Raw genomic sequence first — 21,190 nt, forward strand, 5'->3', positions numbered from 1 at the left:
GCAGACATATCTCTTTTTTGAATTTTTTTAGCACCATAAATATAACCAATCCAAAATGCACAAAATACAAAGAAGAAGAGTAATCCAGTAGAACCTCCAGTTTCATGTGAAGCTCTAATACCAACATGAAGAGAATGACGTAATGTTTGAAGATATTGATGAATTCTTGATTTTTCAATACCAAGAGCAGCAACAGTTCTCATATTAGAAATAGTTTCTGAAGCAATACCTCCTGCAACTGAATAAGATGCTTGAGTAGATGATGCTGTTCTTGTTTGAACATAAGCAAAAATACCAGCAGCACCAACCATGAAAGGAGCAACAGATATCATAACAAAACATAATTTCCATTCTTTAACAAACCCAATAACATATCCAGTAATACACATTCCAAAATAAGAAAAGAATTCACCTACTTTTTGACCAATGGCATCATGTAATAAGAAAATATCACCTGACATTCTAGATGTCATTTCTCCACTATTATGAGCATCATACCAACCCATTTCTTGATCAAGTAATGATTTAATATATAATCTTCTAATTCTTCTAATTTGATTTCCACCAGTAATATCAAAAATAATTGTTCTAATTAATGAAGTAAAGAATAATCCAATTCCAATATACATAAATTTTAATGAAGTTTTATTACATAAATTTTCAATTTCAGCAACATCATATGCAAGTGGATTAAATGCTTTAGAATCAAATACATCACCAATAAGAATTGCAATCAATGGATATAAAACACCATCACAAAGAGATATTAAGACACCAATAATATTAAAAATTATTTCAATCCATGTTGCATATTTAAACATCATAAAAATACTCACAGAACCTTTGTCTGTAGTTCTAGGTGCTGCTGCCATTAAATTATTTGGATCAGGAGTGACATCAAAGATATCAAATCCATCAGTAAGTAATTGCATTTCAACACCTGGGTTAGAGGGAGTATTTACAGACGTAGACATTGATTAATTAGATTGAAACAATTTTGAATTATTTATAGTTAGCATAAAAGAAAACTATCTGAAATTCACTCGAAATTCACTCGACTACAACTCGAATTTTATAGAAGATTTTTTAATTAGAAGAAGTTTTAGGTAAAGTCACTCTTAAAAAAGTTATATTTAGGATTTAGTGATACAAAAATTGGAGTATCAATGATAATATCTACAATTGATAACTTCTTTTATCTTTTTTTTGTTAGTAAAGAGAAGTATAGAATAAGAAATAAAAGGTTTTATTATCAATTCTAGGAAAAGTTCAGAAAATAAAAAAGAAATATAAAATGAATTTGATAGGAATAGGTAAGAGAGAAAAATGAAATGCCTGATAACTTTTCAATTTAACTTTAATAAAAACAACACGTTGTTTTAATTCGAGTTATTTTTTCTAACAAAAAATGTTAAATAGTTTTTGTTATTTTTTTCTAGGTAGTTTTTAAGAAGGAAAATTTATAAATTGTTTTTTAATTTTTAATTATTAAAAATGTTTATTTGTTTAAAGCCATTTAAAAATTAAGAGAAAACATGAAATTCCTTTTAATTAATTGAAATGCCGAAAACAGATAATAATGAAGGGTCATTCCGTTGTAAAGTTATTTGGATATCACTTGAAAACAACCCACAAAGATAGTCATTTACTCTATTTCCTTTGGAAATGAAATTATCAATATTGAGAATTTCAATTCCTTTATAAAATACTCGTTGAATACGTTCTAATCTAAATGTTTTTTGACTATGACGTGCCATTTTAGAATCAAAGAAAAATCCAAATTCTAATAAGATATCTATCAATAAATTTTGCATAAATACCTTTTTATTTTTTTCAAACCTTCTTTGAGCTGTTTGTATTTTTTTTACATTTTCACATTGTTTTTCAAATAATGGATGACAAACCATATTAGTAAAATCAATAATTTCTACATTTTCATCTTTTAAATGTAATGTTTTTACTCTTGGAAATACTTGTGTTAATTTAGCATTCTTTCTTGGTTTTTTTAATGTTATTCCAAAACATTGATTTGCCAATGCAATTAAAACTCCTTGTTGTATGGCATAAAAATCTTTATAATGTTTTACACCAAATAGAAATGGTTTAGTATGTGTCATTTTAGAAGATGATCCTTTTTTTTTAGATGATTTATGGCGTGAAACTATTCCTTCCATTATATTTTATGAATCTTATTTCTAGTTCATAAGTTCTATTTAAGTTCAGAACTTTTCGGTGGAAGTTGTTTAAATTCAATTTTTCAAATTAGAAAATTGAATCTGTTAAATTCAACATTTATTCAAACTATAAAAAAAAACATTTTATAAAATTCGAATTTATTTATATTACAGTTTCAATTTTCTGTGTTTGTTGGGTATTGAACTTTTTATATAATTCATATAATTTTTTATATCTAGTTGTTATTTCAAGACTTATCATTAATTTTCTTGTTTTATTTTATCAATAACCAAAATAATCAAAATTGTTTCTTCTAATTCTTTTCTTTGTTGAACTATTTTTTTTTAGTTTATCTCAAATCACTCAACGCACAAGTTTTGACGGTTTGTTATGCAAGTCTGATTCTTCATTGACAAAATTATGAAACGATAGTATTGTTATAAAAAACGAAAATGGAAAAATCTAAACAATTTGTTTTATAATGAAAAACAAAAAGAAATATAAACCAATTTAATAAAAAAATTAATTATCATAAAAAAATTAAACTATGAAAAAACTATGAAAATTCATACAATGGATCTTGCACAGTTCAGTCTTAAAATATTTCAAGTTCTTCGTAGAGGACCAATAAAAAGAGAACCTAAAGACTTTGAAGAATACCAACATGCATACAGTATGTATGAGTCATTAAAATCAAACCCAGAAAATTTTTGTACAATACATGTGATACAAATGAATAATAATGACCCTGGTATCCGTCAAATGGTTATGTCATTATTTGCTAGTAAAATGTTTGAATCGAATAACACATTGTATCTGAGGTTATCACCTAGTTATAGAGACTCATTAAATACCAAATTGTTAGATAAAATGGCAAATGAAAATATGAATAATGTTTTACATCAATATGTTAATGTATTTGAAAAAATGTATAATATTTGTATTATTAATTCTATTCCATTTCCTCAATTTTTACCTTCAATATTTCATATGTATATTCAAGGAGACAGAGAACATCGAAATTATACTTTAAATTTATTGGAAAAGATAATTGTTTCAATACCACCAAATGATATGAAAAATGTATTTGATGTTATTGTTAATATAATTAATCAAACAATTAATTCTAATGATGGTGATCTCATGTCTAATGCAATGAGTATTATTAAAGAATTAATACAATATGCCAACGATAATAATATGTTTCTTGATAAAGCAATTCCATTATATCCAATACTTCATCAAGTAACTCTCACAATTATCAAAAATACTTCCTTTTATAGTTTATGGGTTTATGTATTTGAAATTGAACAACAAGTATTTAATGTTTATATACCTCAATTAGCCCAATTTATTCCAACAACAATAAAACTTGCTTTAGATGTTTGTAATGTAGATGAAGATGAATATTATGATACAGATGTCCATAATATTGCAATGGAATTAGTGGTTACTATCTTTGAAATTTATTATAAAGAAATGAAAAATGCTCAAGACCTTCAAAAATATACGTTCGAAACTTTAATGAAATGGCTTTGTGATGTTGATGATATCCAAGAATGGTATACTAATGAAGATGAACTTGAAGATAGCCCTTATTATTTTCAGGCAGAAGAAGTTATTGAACGAATTACTCACATGATTGGTGCATCAAATTTTGTTAATTTCCTTATTCAACACAGATCTTTATTAAACTCAAATGATTGGAAACAAAGACTAGCATTTTTAACTGCATTAAATGCAGCAATCAATTCAAAAAAAAGTTCTATATCAAAAGCAGCTATAGACCTTTGTCGTTTAGTCTTTCCACTTTCAAGAGATAAAAACCCAAGAGTAAGAAATCAAGTTCTCATATTTAGTAATAGAATATTTAAATTATATCCAAATACCCAAGAAAATATTGCTGATGGTGTCTTACAAATTATTGGTACTGGAATTGCTGATGAAATTCCTCGAAACCAATCAAAAGCATGTGACCTTGCAACGTCTCTAATTTCATCTTTAACATTACAACAACTCTCTCCATATTTAAATAACTTTATTAAAGTGATTGCACCTTTAATTGAAAGTGATGATCCTGGGGTTGTTGCTGAAGCATTATGTTCTTTATCTAACATTATCGTAAAAATGAAAGTTGGTGTAGATGATTTTTTTGTACAAATTATTCCAATATTACAACGTGTATTAGAAAAAACTTCTGATTATACTGACTTATTTGAAGTTAAAGGAAGAATTATTGAAATGATATCTATTATTGCAACTAAATTAAATGATAAATATATTGGATCATGTACTCAAATTATTATAAATGAAATTAAAAGAGTAATGAATATTCCTAATCTTGAAATATCTGATCCATTGTTTGGATATATAGAAACATCATTTACTCGGTTAGCCGATTTATTAAAAGATCAATGTGCTCCAATGTTACCAACAATGATACCAATTATTTTAAAACGTGTAAATTTAAATATTGTTTCACAGTATGAATATTATGAAACCCAAAAAGTTTATTGTGGTGATGAAGTACTGAATGTTTATATTGAAGAAGCAGAAGAAAAAGTTAATGCTATAATTTCTATTGCAGATTTATCAACTAGTCTTAAAAATATTTTCTTCCCTTATGTTGAACAATGTCTTTCTAGCGTTATTCCTTTAATTGGATTAAAAGCTTATCAAAGAGTTAGGATTGCTGCTGTAAGATGTTCAGTCAGTTTAATTGGTTCATTTATTAGTGGAAAGGAAAAAGAAACAGGAGATGTACAACAAGCAATGAATGCATTAACTCATTATTGTTCAGAAGTTATTAATGCTATTATTCAAAATTTAACAAATGAAACAGATATTGAAGTTATTAGTGAACAAATACTTGGACTACAACGTATTATTGAAATTAATAGAATTCCTTTAGGAAAACAACAAATAAATTCAATATTTGAAGTATTAAAGAGATTACTTGTCAATTATATCCAACAATCAGAAATAAATGATAATAATCCAAAAGATGAAGATTCTGATGAAGAAAATGATGAAGAAGGTACTTTTTGTTTTAATTATCGTTCATTATTACAAACACTGGCAACATCTATGCTTCAATTTTTCCTTGAAGAATTCCAAAATATCTTATTACCAATACTAAAAGCTTCACTTACAACAAATGGTGTTTCTTTAAAAGTTATTGGGTTTGTTGCTTCAATTTTTTCAACTGTTATTTTATTTGCTAATCAAACTTCATTTATTGAAAATATTATTGGAATTATTATTAAATTGGCATCAACAAAAGAAGTTGAAATTCTTAATCAATGTATGGAAAATATTTTACTTCTTGTTCAAGTTCCATGTATTCAACCTTATCTTCAACAAATATTAGACATTATTAAAATTGGTTTAGGATTAAAAGAAGAAAGTGAAATGTTATACAACACTTCTGTAATGACTCTTGGTAAATGCATTTGTTATAATCTTCAAGCATTTAACAAAGAAATTGTATTGTCATGGTTTTCTTTTCTTCCAATAGACTCATATCCAGATGACATTCTTTCTTTTCTTTTTACTATTTTTGCTCAGTTTGTTTTTTTTTTGATTTATTCCTCATCACCTAATCTCATTATGTAGTTCTCAACTTATTCCATTAACAAAAGAAACAATTACAAAAACTCTTTTAATTCTTATTAATTGTTTAGCTTCTAAAGACTCAAATCAAATTCGTTCTGTAACAAAAGATTTAGTTACAGAACAACTTAAATTATGGTTCCAAAATAATAGTGCATTAATTGAACCAATTTGGGAACAAACAAATCAACAACAAAAAGAGTTATTGAATGAACTATTACAATGAACATACTTAATTATTCTTTTTTTAGTTAATTATAGTTTAGTCTAATTTTCATCCTTGTATTTTAATTCAATTACATAATGGATGGTTGTGAATAATTTTTTTCAATTGTTTCTAGTAAGTCAATTTGGTTTGTTGATGACATTTGTTGTTCATAATTTTCAGTTATTTTCATAATATCAAATGATGTTATTCCTTCTATTACTTCTCCATTAAATAAATGTAAACGATGCCAGAAAATAATAATATTAATTGTTGGTACATGAGGTGGAATACAACAAAATTCACAAGGATAATGAGTGTCTAATATTGTAGGATGAATAGTCATTGGAAGGACTGTTGGAGCTAGTACCTTATCAATTACTAAAGGGATTTTACATTTATTATTTAATGAGAAATGAAGAATATCAGGAGATCCTTCTTTTGAAATAAATTCATGTCGATGACTAAATGGTTTATGAACATCAAAAATAACTTCTTTGTCAATACTCATTACTTTATTAATACCAGAATAATGTATAATAATAATAACAGAAATTCTTCCTGTTTTACTAAATTGTAAATAAGAGATGTTATTTGTTTTTTGATTAACTCCAATATTTGGAAATGATATAACTTTCTTTGGTTCATCTGAACATGTATCTGATGTAAGAATAACATCATCATTTTTAGTTGATAACATTACATTTGTAAGTGTATAATGTTCTTCATTTAATATATCAATAATAATGGGTAATTTTTCACCAACTATAGCAGGAGTAACAGTTTCAATTGATAATTTAATTGAAGGACTTCTTTGAATGACATGAAGATGAGTTAATGGTTTAAAATCAGGAATAATTCTTTGAATTTCAAAAAATTTAAGAATAGAGTCTTTACTATTTTTTAATTCATTTTCAGTTTTTGTTATTAATAAAGGTTTTTTATCAGATAAATAAATATTTATTTGTTGTATATTAACATTTCCAAGTCTTTTAGGAATAAAAGGAATTGAAATCTTTAAATTTCCATTTAATTTTTGAGGTAGTTTAATTGAATGAGAAGGTAAATTAATAGAATAATTATTATCATCACAAAGTACTTCAATTCTATATAATGGTAATGAAGGTAAACGATTAATAATATCTAAATTAATTGAAGTTGATTCACCAATAATACAACAAGGAGTTGCAAAAGAAACAAAACAAGAAAGTAAAGGAGTTTTAATGATATGTTTATTTAAAGGAATTTCCGTTTGATTAAGAGTATTTAAAATATCAATAATAAAAGTATTATTATTAGCATTTTCATCTTTTAATTCAAATGGTAAAGTTTGATCAAATTTTTTCCATTGATCAAATAAAGAAAATAATGAATCAATAAAATAATACAAACCATTTTGAGGAAATTTAATTTCATTAAATACTTTAAGAATAGTATCATCATTCCACCATTGAATTCTATTATCTTTTAAAGAAGGTTTATTAAGAAGTAATAATGTAATTTTTTTAGTAATATAAATCAAAATTTTTTTATGTTTTAAAGAGTCATGAATTTTAAATAAAGTATAAAAATGTTGTTTTAAAGCATAACCAAAGAGATATTCTGGATTACATTTTGAAGGTAAATATTTAGAAAATTCAGGAATTAAATTTGAATAAAATAATTTTTTATTTGTATAATATGCTTGTGACATATAAACAGATGATGAAAATGAATAATATATTGAATCATTTTCATTTATTTTACTTCTTTCATAAATTAATGCTAATAATTGATATTGTTTTGCAATCCAATAATAATGTGTACTTAAAAATTCATCAATTCCAATATACTTTAAACATGTTTTAATAAATCTATTAAAAAATTCTACCATTTCTTTAAATTGATTTAATTTTTCAAATAAATGAAACATTCTAAACATTATCCAACTAATAAACTCTTTTGTTGCAAGAACATTTGAAGATTTATAAAATCTTTGTTCTTCAACTTTTAATAATTCAACAGCAGAATCATAAGCTTTTGAATATAATTTAATTGATATTTTTATATTTTCATTTTTATTTTCCTTAACTTCAGAAATAAAAGCAGCTTTAAAATATGAAATTGCTGCTTTCCAAGGTAATTTTGTTATTTGAGCTTTATTTTTTAAAATAGATTCTATTTCATTATAATGTTGTTTTGATAATTCTTTAATAACATTTGTTAATGATATCATTGAATTCTTTATATCACTTAAATTAAAAAAATATATTCCATCTAATTCTGTTCTTTTTCTAAAAGAATTAAAACTATCAGATGTAACAATTACTTGTGGTGAATGTGTAATAATTACTATAACTAATTTAATTTGTCTTGTTAATAAATCATTTCTAATCATTTCTATTTGTGGTACAACATCATGATCTGGACTAAACAATGTCTCTGATGTCTCAAACATTACAATAACACTTGGTGTATTATGTCTAACTTTATTTAACCATTCAGCACGAACAAATGTTTGATCTGGTTGAAGAAATTCATAAATATCATCTCTTTTTTGTTGTTTTCTTAATGGTAAATATTCTTTCTTTGTAACGTAAGGAACAATTTTTCTTTCTCCATTATTACCTTCTTCTTTAAATAAATTCTGTTTTATTCCTTGAGGTAAATATTCACTTCCAATTAATCCAACAATGAGATATGGATCTTGTGAAAGTTCAGGTGGATATTCATTAATAAGACTTTTTTCTTCATCAAGAATAGTTGTAGTAATGTTCATAAATGAAATTTTATTTGTAATAAGTTTTTAAAATTTAAACTATTATTTTATTTTATTTTATTTCCTTTTTTTGTTTTTAAATTCTTCAATTTTAAGAAAAATAAATAAAATCAATAAACAATTATAATTTATACTATAAATCTTATTATAAATTATTTAATTAAAAAAACTAAAACAAAATTAAAAAAAAAAAGAAAAATAAATTAAAGGTGGACTAAAAATTCAAAAACAGATGGCAAGAGTCATTGAAATTGCTCCAAGTAGTATCTGTTGTCCAGTTATTGTTTGTTTTAAAACTTTTAATAAATCAAAATACAAAAATCAATAAAATAGCCTGATGTTAAAAAATATGTTCAAGAAAAAGGTGGAATGCAACAAGCAATACAATCAATTGAAGATACTTACAAAAATCTAAAATTTTTCCTTGATGTTGTTTCACAAAGAAAAACGACTTTAATAGAGAAAGTTGATGAAACACAATCAACTTTAAAATACGTTATTTTACTTGAAGAAAAAACTAATGATCAAGTTAAAACAAAATTCGAAATTTCTAATGGATTATATTTACCAGTTACTATTAATAAACCAAAAACTGTCAATTTATGGATTGGAGTTTGTTTTTTATTTATCAAATTCTATTTAATTAATATTCATTATTTAATGTTATTAGGCAAACGTTATGATGGAATATTCATTTGATGAAGCAAAGAAAATGCTCAATGAAAATATTAAAACAACACAAGACCATATTGAAAAGTTAGAAAATGATAGAAAACATCTTACTACAGAAATTTCAAAGATGGAAGATTTGATTAAACAAATCGTTGATGCAAGTATTGCCCTTCAAAAGAAATAAAAAGATTTTTTTTAATTGACTTTTTTTTATTTCATTTATTTTTTTTTATAAAGAAATATAAAGTTTTTCTTTTTATTAAAAATTATCAATTAAGAACACTTCGGTCTAAAAAATCTAACCATGCTCTATCATCCTGAAGATTATAACACTCATCTCGTATAATAGAACTTATTGAACTAAGAACATGTTTGGCTTGTTGTATATCTTCTAATTCTACAACTAATGGTATTGACCTTCCATATTTTTTTAAAGTAATTGTTTTTTGGGATAAACTAACATCAACATCATTTGCAATTGGTAAAGTATCAATAATAATCCATTTATCTGATCTTCCTTGTTTTTGAACAAGAATAATCATATCATTAAATACATGAAGTTTTGTTTTCTTTTTATTAATTACTGAACATGACCAAATTAAATATCTGTTTTTCACAAATAAATTATCCATATTTAATTCATTTGCAAGATCAGCTAATGCATCTCTCATCTTTGATCTCTCATTAGCTAATGTACAGAAGAAATGATATTCTTTAAGTGCTTTCTTTAAATATGGATAATCTGGATGATTATGTGGTGTTTGTTTAATAACTTCTTTAATTAACATTGGGTATCTCATAATTCTTTGAACTGGTTGAACCAATAATAAGTCTAATGGTTCTATTTTCAAATTTTCTGAAGTAGATGCTAGTTTAACAACTTTTTGAAAATTAGGATTTTTTTGTTGAGACTTCCAAGTATTTAATGCAATATTATAATCAGTGGTAAATGAAAGATATGGAGTAATATATGTAATTAATAAACTTAATAAATCTCCAATACATGTATCTGCATGAAACGGTAGAATCCTTTTTTTTAATTCATCAACAAAAATTGTAGATGACTGAATACATTGAGGAAGTGTAAGAAATATTTTATTAATAATATTACTACTTACTCCAAGTGCCATTAATGGATGCATAAAATTTTCTTCCATTAATTTCATTTTAGTTAATAAACTTACTTCAGTTTCATATAATTCATTAATAGCTGCTTTTCTTATTTTAATTTTATTAAAGTTATATTTCTTTCTTATGAGGTGTGAACGAGAAAATGATTGAATTTTTAGTAGAGCTTTTTCTTGTTCTTCATTTAATTCATATACTTTATTTTGATATTCATCACTTAAATCAAACTTTTTTGTTTTTCTCATTGATTTACTAAATTTTTGGTTTTCTAAATTACTAATACTCATACGACATAATTTTAATGCTTTCTTTTGTTTCTTTTGTTCATCTTCTTCAGAGTCTTTCATTTGGTCTTCATAACTATCTAGAGGTGGTGTTACACTTAATGATTTTAATGAGGTTTCTCTATTACTATTTTTTGTTCGTTTAATTTCATGTTCAACTCGAGGAGTGGATGGTGCACTATCTGATACCATAAAAGAGTTTGAAAAGTTTCTTACTTTCTCTTTTGATGTTTTAATAATTTTTTCAATCCTATCTAATCTCTCTGTTTGTTTTGATAAATCAGTTTTCTCATTAGACTTTTCAGGTGATTTTTCAAAACTAGAAGTTCGTGGAGATGTTGTTTCAGGAGATGACTCATGTAAGCGTGTTTTAACTTCTTTAGGTGATTTCTGTGAGACTATTTTATCATTATCAGATTTATCAGATGGAGATGACTTTACATTATGAGGTGATTGAGAATGAGATTCATCAATATCTTTTACCTTTGATGAACTGATAATTGTTGAACTTGAATGTTTTGAACGAGTTGAATTACGTGGTGGTAATTCTAACCATTCAGAAAATGAATAAATAACATCGTCTAATGGAGATACTTCAACTGAACTACGAAATATTTCAGCGTCTTGCTTTGAATTAAACAACATCATAGAATTCAATGTCTCTCTAGTCATGCATTGAACAATTCCAGAGGCAAGTATTTTTTTATTTTTTGTTTCATCATCATGAGTATTATTAACAGCAAAATGTTTTATTCCATATTCTAATGCATTTTCAATAGAAACTCCAAATTTGATTAATGAACATGAAACAAAAACTGCCTTCATTAGTCCTTCTTTTTTGATACAAACACTCCTTCCTAAGAGGTATTCCATATATACATGAAATGATTTTATTAGTAAGGAGTCTAACGTAATTGGAATTTTCTTTTCAGAGTCATTTTTCCCAAGATACATTCCAATCATTCCTTCATATATAACTCCACGATGAAGTTCAAATCTCCACCTCCCATTTACCTCAAGAATAACACCTTTTCTTTCAAAAGTAGATTTGACAAGTTTATCTTGACGTTCTTTTGGAGTTAAACTTTTCATATAAATATTAAGTTTTTGAAAGAATAACAGAAATATCAGTAATTTTTTTTTATGAAAAATAAAAAACCATAAAGAAAAAATATTGACGTTACTTAGATATTTGGAATTGTTCCTTTTTGAACTCGTCTACTCAAGAATAATAAAAATTCATCTCTTGTTGGTTCAAAACCATATTTTTTTATAAATCTCCTTTTCATCTTTTCATTATATTCTTTTATTTCATCAATACTCATTTCCTTCCAATTTTCTTCTATTTGTGGATGTTTTTCTATAAGATCAATTGGTAAGTCAGTTTTTTCAACTTTCCATTTTTCATGTGCAAAACTATTTAATGTAATAACTTCTTCTACTGAAACTTTCTTAAATATTGGGTTTAATAAAGATAATGCAAAATCTATTTGTTGTTGATCTGCTTTACCATCAAGAAATACAAATGGAAGATAATATTCTTTAGTTTTTACTTCATCACGGACTTTATTTTTATTAATAAAAATAGCTTTTTGATATAATGCTTTCATGAAACAATTTGCTGTATCTGAATTGATAAATTTCATTCTGTGAAGAGTTTGTACAATAACAAAATGAACATAATGTTTTCTAACTTTTTCATTAATTGGATATTCTAACATTTCTAATACATCAAAAATTACTGGCATATGATTTAAATGCAAAATAAATGGATTATTTGCTGGTGGTATCTTTGATAAACATGAATGTGCAATAAACCAAAGAGAAACATCTGCTCTTAATGGTATACAAATTTGTGATACATTTCCACTCATACTAGCATTTGATTGACTATTTTGTAACATTTGAATTATTACTTTTTTTAACGTTAATAAAATATTTTCATATGCTGAAATGTTTTTAATAATTTCATAAATTGCAATAAGATATGAACTTGGTGCTCCAAGTAATTTTCCATCAGTAAACATACGAGCAATTGTGCTTTTTGTAATTTCTAAACATTGTTTTTGACTTGATAATATAATAGCTCCAATGACTGGTTTTCCTGTTATTGGAGATTCTAATAATTGATTTTCTTTCACTGACTTTAAACTAACAAATCCCCCTAATGAGTTAATAACACTTTGTTTAATTGCTGGATAATTAATAAGATTAAATGGACAACTAATAATTTCATTCGTTACATTCTTTGCAACTCCATTTAATAATTTAGAACCAGTAACTAATAATACAGGTACATCTTCTTCTCCATTTAACTGACATTCAATTAATTCTTTCATAATAATTTTTGAAGTTTCTTCAATACCTTCATCAGTAACTGTATCAAGATTTGCATTCTTTACTTGTTTAGCCCTTTTATCTCTATTAGAACGAATTCCTTGTTTATTAAATCCATTAACTTTATTAACTCCACAAAGTTCAATCAATTTATCAATTTTTTCTTCAATTGTTAATTCTTGAGAAGATGAATTAACTGAGTCATAATATTTTTTAACGATATTATCGATTTCTCTAGTTGCTGTAATAAAATCAGCTTCATTAATACATTGAATTAAGATTTTTTCAGAATTTCCTTTATTCATTTGACCATATTCATAAACTAATCGAGACTTTTCTTTCATAAGAATATTTTTAATACTTTCATTATTATACATAGTACGTGTTTTATCTAAATTTGAATATCCAAATAAATAAGGTTTGGTAATATAATTATATATTCTATCAAAATTCTCTAAAAATTCTTTAACTGTCATCTTTTCTATTCCTAAAAATGTGCTTCGTTCATCTTCTTCAGTTTCCATTATTAGTTTAGTACCTTCACTTGTTACTGAATATACTTTACTTCCACTTTGAATAATAAATGGTGCTATAACATCACTATTTTCATTTTCTCCAATTATGTAAACGTTTGAACTATGAATTTTACCATGTTGTTGCATTTCAAGTTTAGCTTGTTCCACAGATGTTCCTTGTCCATCAGTTACAATAACTAAATCATCTTTAAAAGAAGTGTTATGAATATAACGAGAAATATTTGTCATACAATGTCCTCCACAATCTCCTCTTTTTCTTTGAATCATTCCATTTAATTGAATTCTATCAATTTCAATGTAATTATCACTATAAGCTATTATTTTAACATTATCAACTCCATACTTTGCAACTAAATCTTGGTATAAATTATTAACTGAATTCCAGTAAAATTCGTTATTAGTAACTGATGCAGAATCTGTGAAAGCAAATAAAACTGTGTTAGAAATTGACATTTTATAATTATAAGTTCTTGATTTTAAGTTTAAATAGTAAATTTTCAAAGAATGAAAAATGAATTAATTCTTAAATTATTTTTTTTTTGTTTAGAAAAATATATTTTTCTCTTTTATAATAAAAAAAAATAAAATCTAAAAATATTAAAATAAAAAAATAAAAACTAAAAATATTCTATGGAAAAAGCTCAACAACACATTAAACGTATTTCTCCCTTTATTAATGATATTGTTAACTCATTTATTACTAAAGAATCTTTTGATAATTATTTTAATTTTATTCAAGATGACTCTATTAGACATGATATTTTTTTAAGACATAAATATCAACTTAAACACATGTTATACATTAAGTTTTTAGAAAATCCAGAATTATTGGATAAAATTGAAAAAGCAATTTATTATAGAAAAGTCCAAAACAAAATTCAACAAAAATTATCTGTTCTTGCAGCGTTTGTTATTATTGTTATTTGTGTATATTCTTATTTCTTATCATTTATATAGTGAAGTTAATAAACCACTTCCATCTGATAGAGTACATCAAATGTGTGAAGATTCATTGCTTGTACCTGAAAAGAAAATGGAAGAAGAAGGAAATAATAAAAATGATGATGAAATTTATACGTTACTTTCAGATATTTTACAATCATCTGAAAGTGTTAATTCATCAATTATATCAATATATAAACCAGAAGATCCTGATGATATTTTATATTGATTGTTTTCTTATCTAATAAAATATATTTCAAAGAATAATAAATAAATTAATTGATAAATGAAAATGGTTGATACGATAAATAAGGAGTATGTTCTTTAATTTGATGACAAGTAGAGGAATAATAACGTATTTCACCTCGTTGAGGTATAGTACTACAACTTGCAAAAAATGTTTTAGTTCCATTGGTTATTGTAAACAATTGAATACCTTTAAAATTAAGTTCATTGTTGTCTTCTGGCAATATTCCTATAAATCCATTACCTCTATCACTAAATTGAATCAAAAACCCATTCTCTTTTAAAACAAAAGTGAATGGAACTAAACTTCCAACAAAAACATTACTTTTTCCAAGAATAACTCTCATAGTTTTAGCTTCAATTACTTTAACTTCATAATAACCAAATGGAATAGTAAATATGAATGAAAATATAGGATTTCTTATCTTTTCAGTGTATGTTGATTTTTTATTTCCTCTTAGATGAATTAATAACATGATATCATTAAGATCACACTTTCCTTTAACAATTATTGAATTGTTATTAACATCAACTTGTAAAAAATTATCAGAAATGGTTTGTTCTAATGACTCATTGATCATCTTCTTTTCAACTTCGAGTTTATCTAAGTCAGATATATCTTGTTGAAACATAGAAATTCGTGAATTATAGTTTTGAAGGAACCGAGGATAATTGACATTATAACTGTCTAAAGTCATTCTGATTTTTTGAGATGAACGTTTAAAGTGTAAAAACAATACTTAAAAGAAAGTGATAAAAATTAACTTTTCAAAAAATAACAAATTACTAAACCATTAAAGTAACAAAAATTATAACCAAAAGTTCAGAATGTTTATCATTAAAACTATCACAACATACTTAATTAAGCGTGTGGTTTTTGTTTCTTGTTAGTCCAGAGACCCCAGAGGGAAACACCAGCAACACAGACAACTTTGAATCTAACACCTGGAATATCTCCGACAGCGTGTCCTCTTCTACCAAAACCAGAAATTAAAACTTCATCGTTTTCATTAACATAATTAAGTGAACCATCACGTGGAACAAAAGCAGTGATTTTTTTACCGTTTTTCAATAATCTAACTCTGACACACTTTCTAATACCTGAGTTTGGTTGTTTGGTTTCAATACCAAGTTTTTCTTGAACAAGTCCTTTGGCATGTGAAGCAGTTCCAAGTGGATTACACTTATATCTGGTTACAAGTTTTCCTTTTTTCCATTCTTTATCAGCCCATTTATTGGCTCTTCTTTGAGCAAGCATTTTACGAGCAGCATGAAGACCTCTAGCCATTACTCTGGACTTAATACTTTTAAGTTCTAGGTTTTCTTTAATTTATTTTTTATTATTTAAAAATTATTATATTCTATATTTTATTTCCTCTAAAGGTTTAAACAATAACACGATTTTTATTGTTTTATATATCAAAATTATTTTCAACAAAATAAAAAAATAGAATAGGGTTTTTTAAAATAAATTCAATCAAAAGACTTATAATTATAAATAGAATTGAAATAAAAAAGAAACGGATGAAGGAAGAACCCAAAAGAAGAAAGAAGAAATCAGTGGAATCTAGAGGTTCGAAAAAAAAAGAAACTCAGAAAAAAATAATCTGAACTCTAAAATGTTAATAAATCAATGAATCCAATAAGAAAGAAGAGAAATCTCTTTAAAATTATCATATTAGGAGATAGTGGGTTTGTGATATTCTTTATTGTTTAATTATGGTTACAAATTAATGATAATAATAATTTTTTAGTGTAGGAAAAACTTCTCTTCTCAATCAGTATGTAACAAAACAATTTTCATCTCAATACAAAGCAACTATTGGTGCTGATTTTATGACAAAAGATATAACAATTAATGACCAACAAATTTCTTTACAAATTTGGGATACTGCTGGTCATGAGAGGTTTGCCTCTTTTGGAACTGCATTTTATAGAGGTGCAGATGTTTGTATGTTAGTTTGTGATGTTACAGTTGCAGAATCATTTGAACATCTTGAAGTTTGGAGAAAGGAATTCATTAGTGGAGGAAATCCTAGTGATCCTGAATCATTCCCTTATGTTGTTATTGCAAACAAAAATGATTGTGAACCAGCTAATCGTGCTGTAAGTTCTGACCAATTAAGGCAATGGTGTGTTACAAATGGATATGAATTTTTTGAATGTTCTGCTAAAACCGGATGGAATGTTGACAGTGCTTTTACTAAAGCTGCTACTCTTGTTGCAATGAGACAAAAAGAGGTTCCACAACCAGAGCCATTGCCAAGTGTCCAAATTGATCTTCAACCAGACAAAACACAATCATCTTGTAGCTGCTAATTTGATTTTTTCACGTATATCTGTCTATTCTATTTATTTTTTTCTCTCTTGATTTCTTTCTTTTAATGACTAAGGAAAGAATGAACTTTGAATTTTAGACAACCCTATTCATGGAATCAACACCAAGAAGAATCTTTGCTATTGGAGACATTCATCTTAACTTTGATTTAGTTACAAAAGCAAAGGAGAAGTATCCTGGATTTGATTCTAATCCTTCTAAAAAGATAGATTATTTGAAAATAACAAAGGACATGACCTTTTGGGGTGATGAATGGAAGAATCATACTGAAGTGCTTCAACAATTTTGGGACAAAAATGTCAATGACAAAGATATTGTCATAATTGCTGGAGATGTTAGTTGGACTAAAAATATAAAGAAAGAAGGTGATAAAGACTTGTTATGGATCCAACAACGTCCAGGAATTAAAATTATTTGCAAAGGAAATCATGACTATTGGTTCAAAAGTCGTACTTCTTTCGTTAAAGAGTTAGAAGAAAAATATGGAATGCATTTCCTGACTGCAGAAAATGAGTATTGTGATGATGATGTAATTATAGGAGGTACAGCACTTTGTGACTTCAATTTCAACGTTTGGCCTCCAATCAATCCTCAAACATTTATCCCTGAACCACTTATTGTTCCTTTTGATGAAGGAAAACAAAAGGAAGAATTAGCAAAATTGGATGTAGCAATTAAGAGAATGACAGAGAGGTGTAAACGAGCAGAACGCCTTAAAATAATTGTTCTTCATCATCCTCCATTTAATGAGAATGGAGACGATTCAGAAATATCCAAAAAAATATGTGAGTTTAATCCTAATTTTTGTATATTTGGTCATATACACACATTACCTAGGTTATATCATTTAGAAGAATATAAAACATTTGATGATATTGTTAATCGTTTTAATGGCTGTCATTGTTGTAAAGGAAATACTTGTTTTCAATTAGTAAGTTCAGATGTACGAAATCATCAATTAGTATTAATCAGAGAAATAGAAAATAGTAAATTATTGAATCAAACGTCTAGAGCAGAGAAGAAGAGAAAAAGAAAAGAACGAATTAAAAAAGAAAAAGAGTTGAATAAAATGAAACAAATAGACAAAAATATTTTATAAAAAAAAGATTACAATCTACACATTTTTGATTGATTTTTGAATGGTTTTAAATTTAAGAAGAAAAATCAATTAATGTAATAAAATACATTTGATATGATAATTCAATGAAAATAATTGTAATAAGATAGTTAAATGAGATTACTTACAAGATTACTTACTAAAGATAAGTCTAAATGAGCAATTGGACAAGTTAATGAGTTTGATTTTTTCCATTGTTCTAAGAATTGGGATTGTTCATCAAATTCTTTAAATGCTTGATTGATATAAATAATATTTTTCTTTTCAGAGTCACTTAATTGCTCTTTATGTTTTTGGATATTTCTTAAAGTTCTTATTTTTTCTTCTATACCAATACAAACTGATCTATATTATTAGTATTAGTATTATTCAATTAAAAAGTAACAAACTGATCATATAATAAATCACCATAAGTATCATATTTATGTATTTCTTCTGGAAGAAGTCCACCATTAATTCTGAAAGAAGGAGCAAGTGTCATTTTCAGATGAATTAATTTAAAAAAGAAAATACGTGCTTGGTAATACCAATGAACAAAGAAATGTTCAAAATTATCCATAATAAAAGTAATAAGCATTACACGATATTTTTTATTAAGAATAGGAAGAAGTTCATAAATCATTGAAAACATAATAGTTAAAGCATAATATGAATCAGATGTAACAATTGCTTGTAATACTTGTATAATACGTTTCATTTCTATATCTTCTATAATAATTTTCTTTTCATTGAGTTCCATAAAGATATGTTGAAAAGATACAACAAATGTTGCTAAACTATCAATAGAATAAGCATTTGTTCTTGATAATCTATCATTAATATATTGATTTAAAATTGTAGGATAATCAGTTACACATAAAAGTGCTTCAGTTTTATAAAACATTTCAACTTCACTAATTTTTGATATTCTTCCATGAGATAAATGAGTAATTAATGAATTAAGAATAGAATATCCAGGAACTGACACAAATTGATCAGAATTATATTCAAAAATTAATAAAAGGTCTTCAAGAAATGATACAAAATAATAATATGAAAATGGTAATCTAGCTGCAAAATGTAACGTCCATTTAGTGTCAACTCCAGAAATTCCATTTGAAAATCTTTGACAACTTTTATTTATATTACAACAATATTTATTAAATGAATCCCATACAGTAATTCTATATAAATTACGACATATTGGAACTTGTTTTGAACCAACAGATTCAAAAATATCTTTTAATATTAGAGGAATACGTAATGATATAGCTGATAATATTTTTGAAACAATTTTATATTGAATTTCTTCTAAAGGTGGTGCAGTTATAACAAATTGGAATGTCGTTAGTTTTTTTACTTTTAATTTATCTTTTTGGTCTTTTATTTCATTAAGAATGTTTGAAGATGATAATGAAGATATTAATAATAATGCACATCTAAAAAGTGCTGAATGATATCCAGTAAACATATTTATCATTCCTGATGTCATACGTTCTGGTGGAAATTCTTCTAAATAATATGGTTGGTATCCTTCAAATATAACAAGCTTATAAATTAATTCATAAACTCTAACTGTATTATCATCATTTTCTGCTCTTAATAAAAAGTCAATAGAACTTTCTAATAAATTAATAAAAGCACATCCAACATCATCTGGTGCAATTTCTTCATGATATGGTTGTTGTGAAAAAATTAATTCCATTGTTTCTAATTGTTGATTTAATTTTATACTTGACTTCTCTGATAACTCTCCTTTTGTTGATTCATTTCTTAATTCCTGAAATAATTTTGAAAACTTTTTTGAAACTTTAATAGCATTCTTATTCCATGTCTTTTTAATAGGTGTATTAGTTGGAGAACGATTCATTTTAATAAACTTCTTTCTTTTAAAGTTAGAACTTGTTTTAATTTTTTACACCCTTTTTTTTTCTTCCTTTCATTTTTGGATTATTTCTTCTTTTCTTTTTTTTTATTCAATAAAAAAAATGTTATTTATCCTTTTTTACAATGATTCAATTCTTTAATTTCTCTTCTTCTTAATTAAAAAAGATATTTAAACAACAAAAACAATATTTGATTATTCTTCAATATATATTGAATTTAGACTCAATCTGGAAGTTTGAGGAGGTATATTATGAGGAATGTGTATTTGTGTTTTTGGTGGAGATTGAAGAGATGTATTATCTCCACTTGCCCATTCAGCAGAATCAAAATATTTTCTTTCTTTCAAAGATTTTTTACGAGCATTTAAAGTACCATAAGAATGAGAAGACTTTTTATCAGACATTAATGAATGAATTATTTTAAGATGAGATTAAATGATCATTTTTCAATTGAGAGATTTGTAAGAGATTGAAAGTTCCTCTTTCATAGTCTTTTTCAATTTTAGAGCTAACAATTTTTATTCAATAATTCTAAGAAATTTGATTTTTGTTTCTTTTAATTCATTTGATTTTACTGTCGTCATAACCATATTCTTATTTTCTTTTTTTTTTATAAACACTCAGAATTAGTAATTTGTTTTCTTATTCTAATACTTCTACTTGTATTAATCATAATGACGTAAGGAACTAATGAACAAAATCAATTAATTTCATTTTCTTCAATAAAATTAGAGTATTAAATGTTATTTTTACTTTATTAGAACAAAGATTTTTAATAAGAATTAATATTGAGATAAATGTTGTTTGAATGTATTTTCATGTATTTTCAAATTTAAAAATACATATTCTACATTTATTTTTACATCAAAATAATGTTTTTTTTTGTGGATTACAAACGATGATTAGATTATAACATTAATATAATTCATAATAAAAAAAAATTTGATACTTCAAAAAGAAAATTTGAATTAATAA

The 21,190-nt window shown here is 25.4% G+C and overlaps 13 protein-coding genes across 13 annotated transcripts in view; 5 read left to right on the plus strand and 8 right to left on the minus strand.

Moving 5' to 3' along the window:
• The window catches only part of EHI_081130 (P-glycoprotein 6, putative), a gene marked incomplete at its 5' end in the record, with an annotated part of 1,757 nt that extends 783 nt beyond the window's left edge, over positions 1-974 (minus strand). The window contains one exon of the mRNA XM_001913820.1: positions 35-974. Within this exon, the coding sequence (XP_001913855.1) occupies positions 35-974 (940 nt within the window). The remainder of the gene's footprint in view (positions 1-34) is intronic.
• A 573-nt stretch (positions 975-1,547) lies between these two features.
• On the minus strand, positions 1,548-2,174 carry EHI_081240 (uncharacterized protein; the record flags this gene model as incomplete). Its single annotated transcript, XM_651719.1, has 1 exon — positions 1,548-2,174. The coding sequence occupies one exon, from the start codon at positions 2,172-2,174 to the stop codon at positions 1,548-1,550; it is 627 nt and encodes a 208-aa protein (XP_656811.1).
• Positions 2,175-2,748: 574 nt separating this feature from the next.
• Positions 2,749-6,013, plus strand: EHI_081250 (Importin beta-3 family protein, putative; the record flags this gene model as incomplete). Its single annotated transcript, XM_651720.2, has 2 exons — positions 2,749-5,741; positions 5,791-6,013. 2 exons carry the CDS (start codon positions 2,749-2,751, stop codon positions 6,011-6,013), a joined length of 3,216 nt encoding a protein of 1,071 aa, XP_656812.2.
• A 70-nt stretch (positions 6,014-6,083) lies between these two features.
• Positions 6,084-8,750, minus strand: EHI_081260 (uncharacterized protein; the record flags this gene model as incomplete). The annotated part of the gene is made up of 1 exon (XM_651721.1): positions 6,084-8,750. One exon carries the CDS (start codon positions 8,748-8,750, stop codon positions 6,084-6,086), a length of 2,667 nt encoding a protein of 888 aa, XP_656813.1.
• Positions 8,751-8,982: 232 nt separating this feature from the next.
• Positions 8,983-9,606, plus strand: EHI_081270 (Prefoldin subunit 3, putative; the record flags this gene model as incomplete). The annotated part of the gene is made up of 3 exons (XM_651722.1): positions 8,983-9,033; positions 9,084-9,362; positions 9,421-9,606. 3 exons carry the CDS (start codon positions 8,983-8,985, stop codon positions 9,604-9,606), a joined length of 516 nt encoding a protein of 171 aa, XP_656814.1.
• An 85-nt stretch (positions 9,607-9,691) lies between these two features.
• On the minus strand, positions 9,692-11,926 carry EHI_081280 (Rho guanine nucleotide exchange factor, putative; the record flags this gene model as incomplete). The annotated part of the gene is made up of 1 exon (XM_651723.1): positions 9,692-11,926. One exon carries the CDS (start codon positions 11,924-11,926, stop codon positions 9,692-9,694), a length of 2,235 nt encoding a protein of 744 aa, XP_656815.1.
• A 92-nt stretch (positions 11,927-12,018) lies between these two features.
• On the minus strand, positions 12,019-14,160 carry EHI_081290 (uncharacterized protein; the record flags this gene model as incomplete). Its single annotated transcript, XM_651724.1, has 1 exon — positions 12,019-14,160. One exon carries the CDS (start codon positions 14,158-14,160, stop codon positions 12,019-12,021), a length of 2,142 nt encoding a protein of 713 aa, XP_656816.1.
• A 177-nt stretch (positions 14,161-14,337) lies between these two features.
• Positions 14,338-14,878, plus strand: EHI_081300 (uncharacterized protein; the record flags this gene model as incomplete). The annotated part of the gene is made up of 2 exons (XM_651725.1): positions 14,338-14,612; positions 14,665-14,878. The coding sequence occupies 2 exons, from the start codon at positions 14,338-14,340 to the stop codon at positions 14,876-14,878; spliced, it is 489 nt and encodes a 162-aa protein (XP_656817.1).
• Positions 14,879-14,924: 46 nt separating this feature from the next.
• Positions 14,925-15,593, minus strand: EHI_081310 (uncharacterized protein; the record flags this gene model as incomplete). Its single annotated transcript, XM_651726.1, has 1 exon — positions 14,925-15,593. The coding sequence occupies one exon, from the start codon at positions 15,591-15,593 to the stop codon at positions 14,925-14,927; it is 669 nt and encodes a 222-aa protein (XP_656818.1).
• A 103-nt stretch (positions 15,594-15,696) lies between these two features.
• Positions 15,697-16,186, minus strand: EHI_081320 (40S ribosomal protein S23, putative). Its single transcript, XM_643880.2, has one exon. It carries the CDS (start codon positions 16,181-16,183, stop codon positions 15,758-15,760), a length of 426 nt encoding a protein of 141 aa, XP_648972.1. The 5' UTR covers positions 16,184-16,186; the 3' UTR covers positions 15,697-15,757.
• A 342-nt stretch (positions 16,187-16,528) lies between these two features.
• On the plus strand, positions 16,529-17,232 carry EHI_081330 (Rab family GTPase; the record flags this gene model as incomplete). Its single annotated transcript, XM_651728.2, has 2 exons — positions 16,529-16,587; positions 16,650-17,232. 2 exons carry the CDS (start codon positions 16,529-16,531, stop codon positions 17,212-17,214), a joined length of 624 nt encoding a protein of 207 aa, XP_656820.1. The 3' UTR covers positions 17,215-17,232.
• A 92-nt stretch (positions 17,233-17,324) lies between these two features.
• On the plus strand, positions 17,325-18,332 carry EHI_081340 (ser/thr protein phosphatase family protein; the record flags this gene model as incomplete). Its single annotated transcript, XM_651729.2, has 1 exon — positions 17,325-18,332. One exon carries the CDS (start codon positions 17,325-17,327, stop codon positions 18,330-18,332), a length of 1,008 nt encoding a protein of 335 aa, XP_656821.2.
• Positions 18,333-18,460: 128 nt separating this feature from the next.
• On the minus strand, positions 18,461-20,199 carry EHI_081350 (uncharacterized protein; the record flags this gene model as incomplete). The annotated part of the gene is made up of 2 exons (XM_651730.2): positions 18,461-18,695; positions 18,740-20,199. The coding sequence occupies 2 exons, from the start codon at positions 20,197-20,199 to the stop codon at positions 18,461-18,463; spliced, it is 1,695 nt and encodes a 564-aa protein (XP_656822.2).
• Positions 20,200-21,190: the final 991 nt, after the last annotated feature.

Source organism: Entamoeba histolytica, genomic scaffold (assembly GCF_000208925.1).
Source record: "Entamoeba histolytica HM-1:IMSS scf_1104750517543 genomic scaffold, whole genome shotgun sequence".
Classification (NCBI taxonomy): Eukaryota; Evosea; order Mastigamoebida; family Endamoebidae; genus Entamoeba; species Entamoeba histolytica.

Excerpts from the sequence above, each read along its gene's own strand:
- EHI_081320 (XM_643880.2), bottom strand. The coding sequence starts at position 16,183 with ATGGCTAGAGGTCTTCATGCTGCTCGTAAAATGCTTGCTCAAAGAAGA.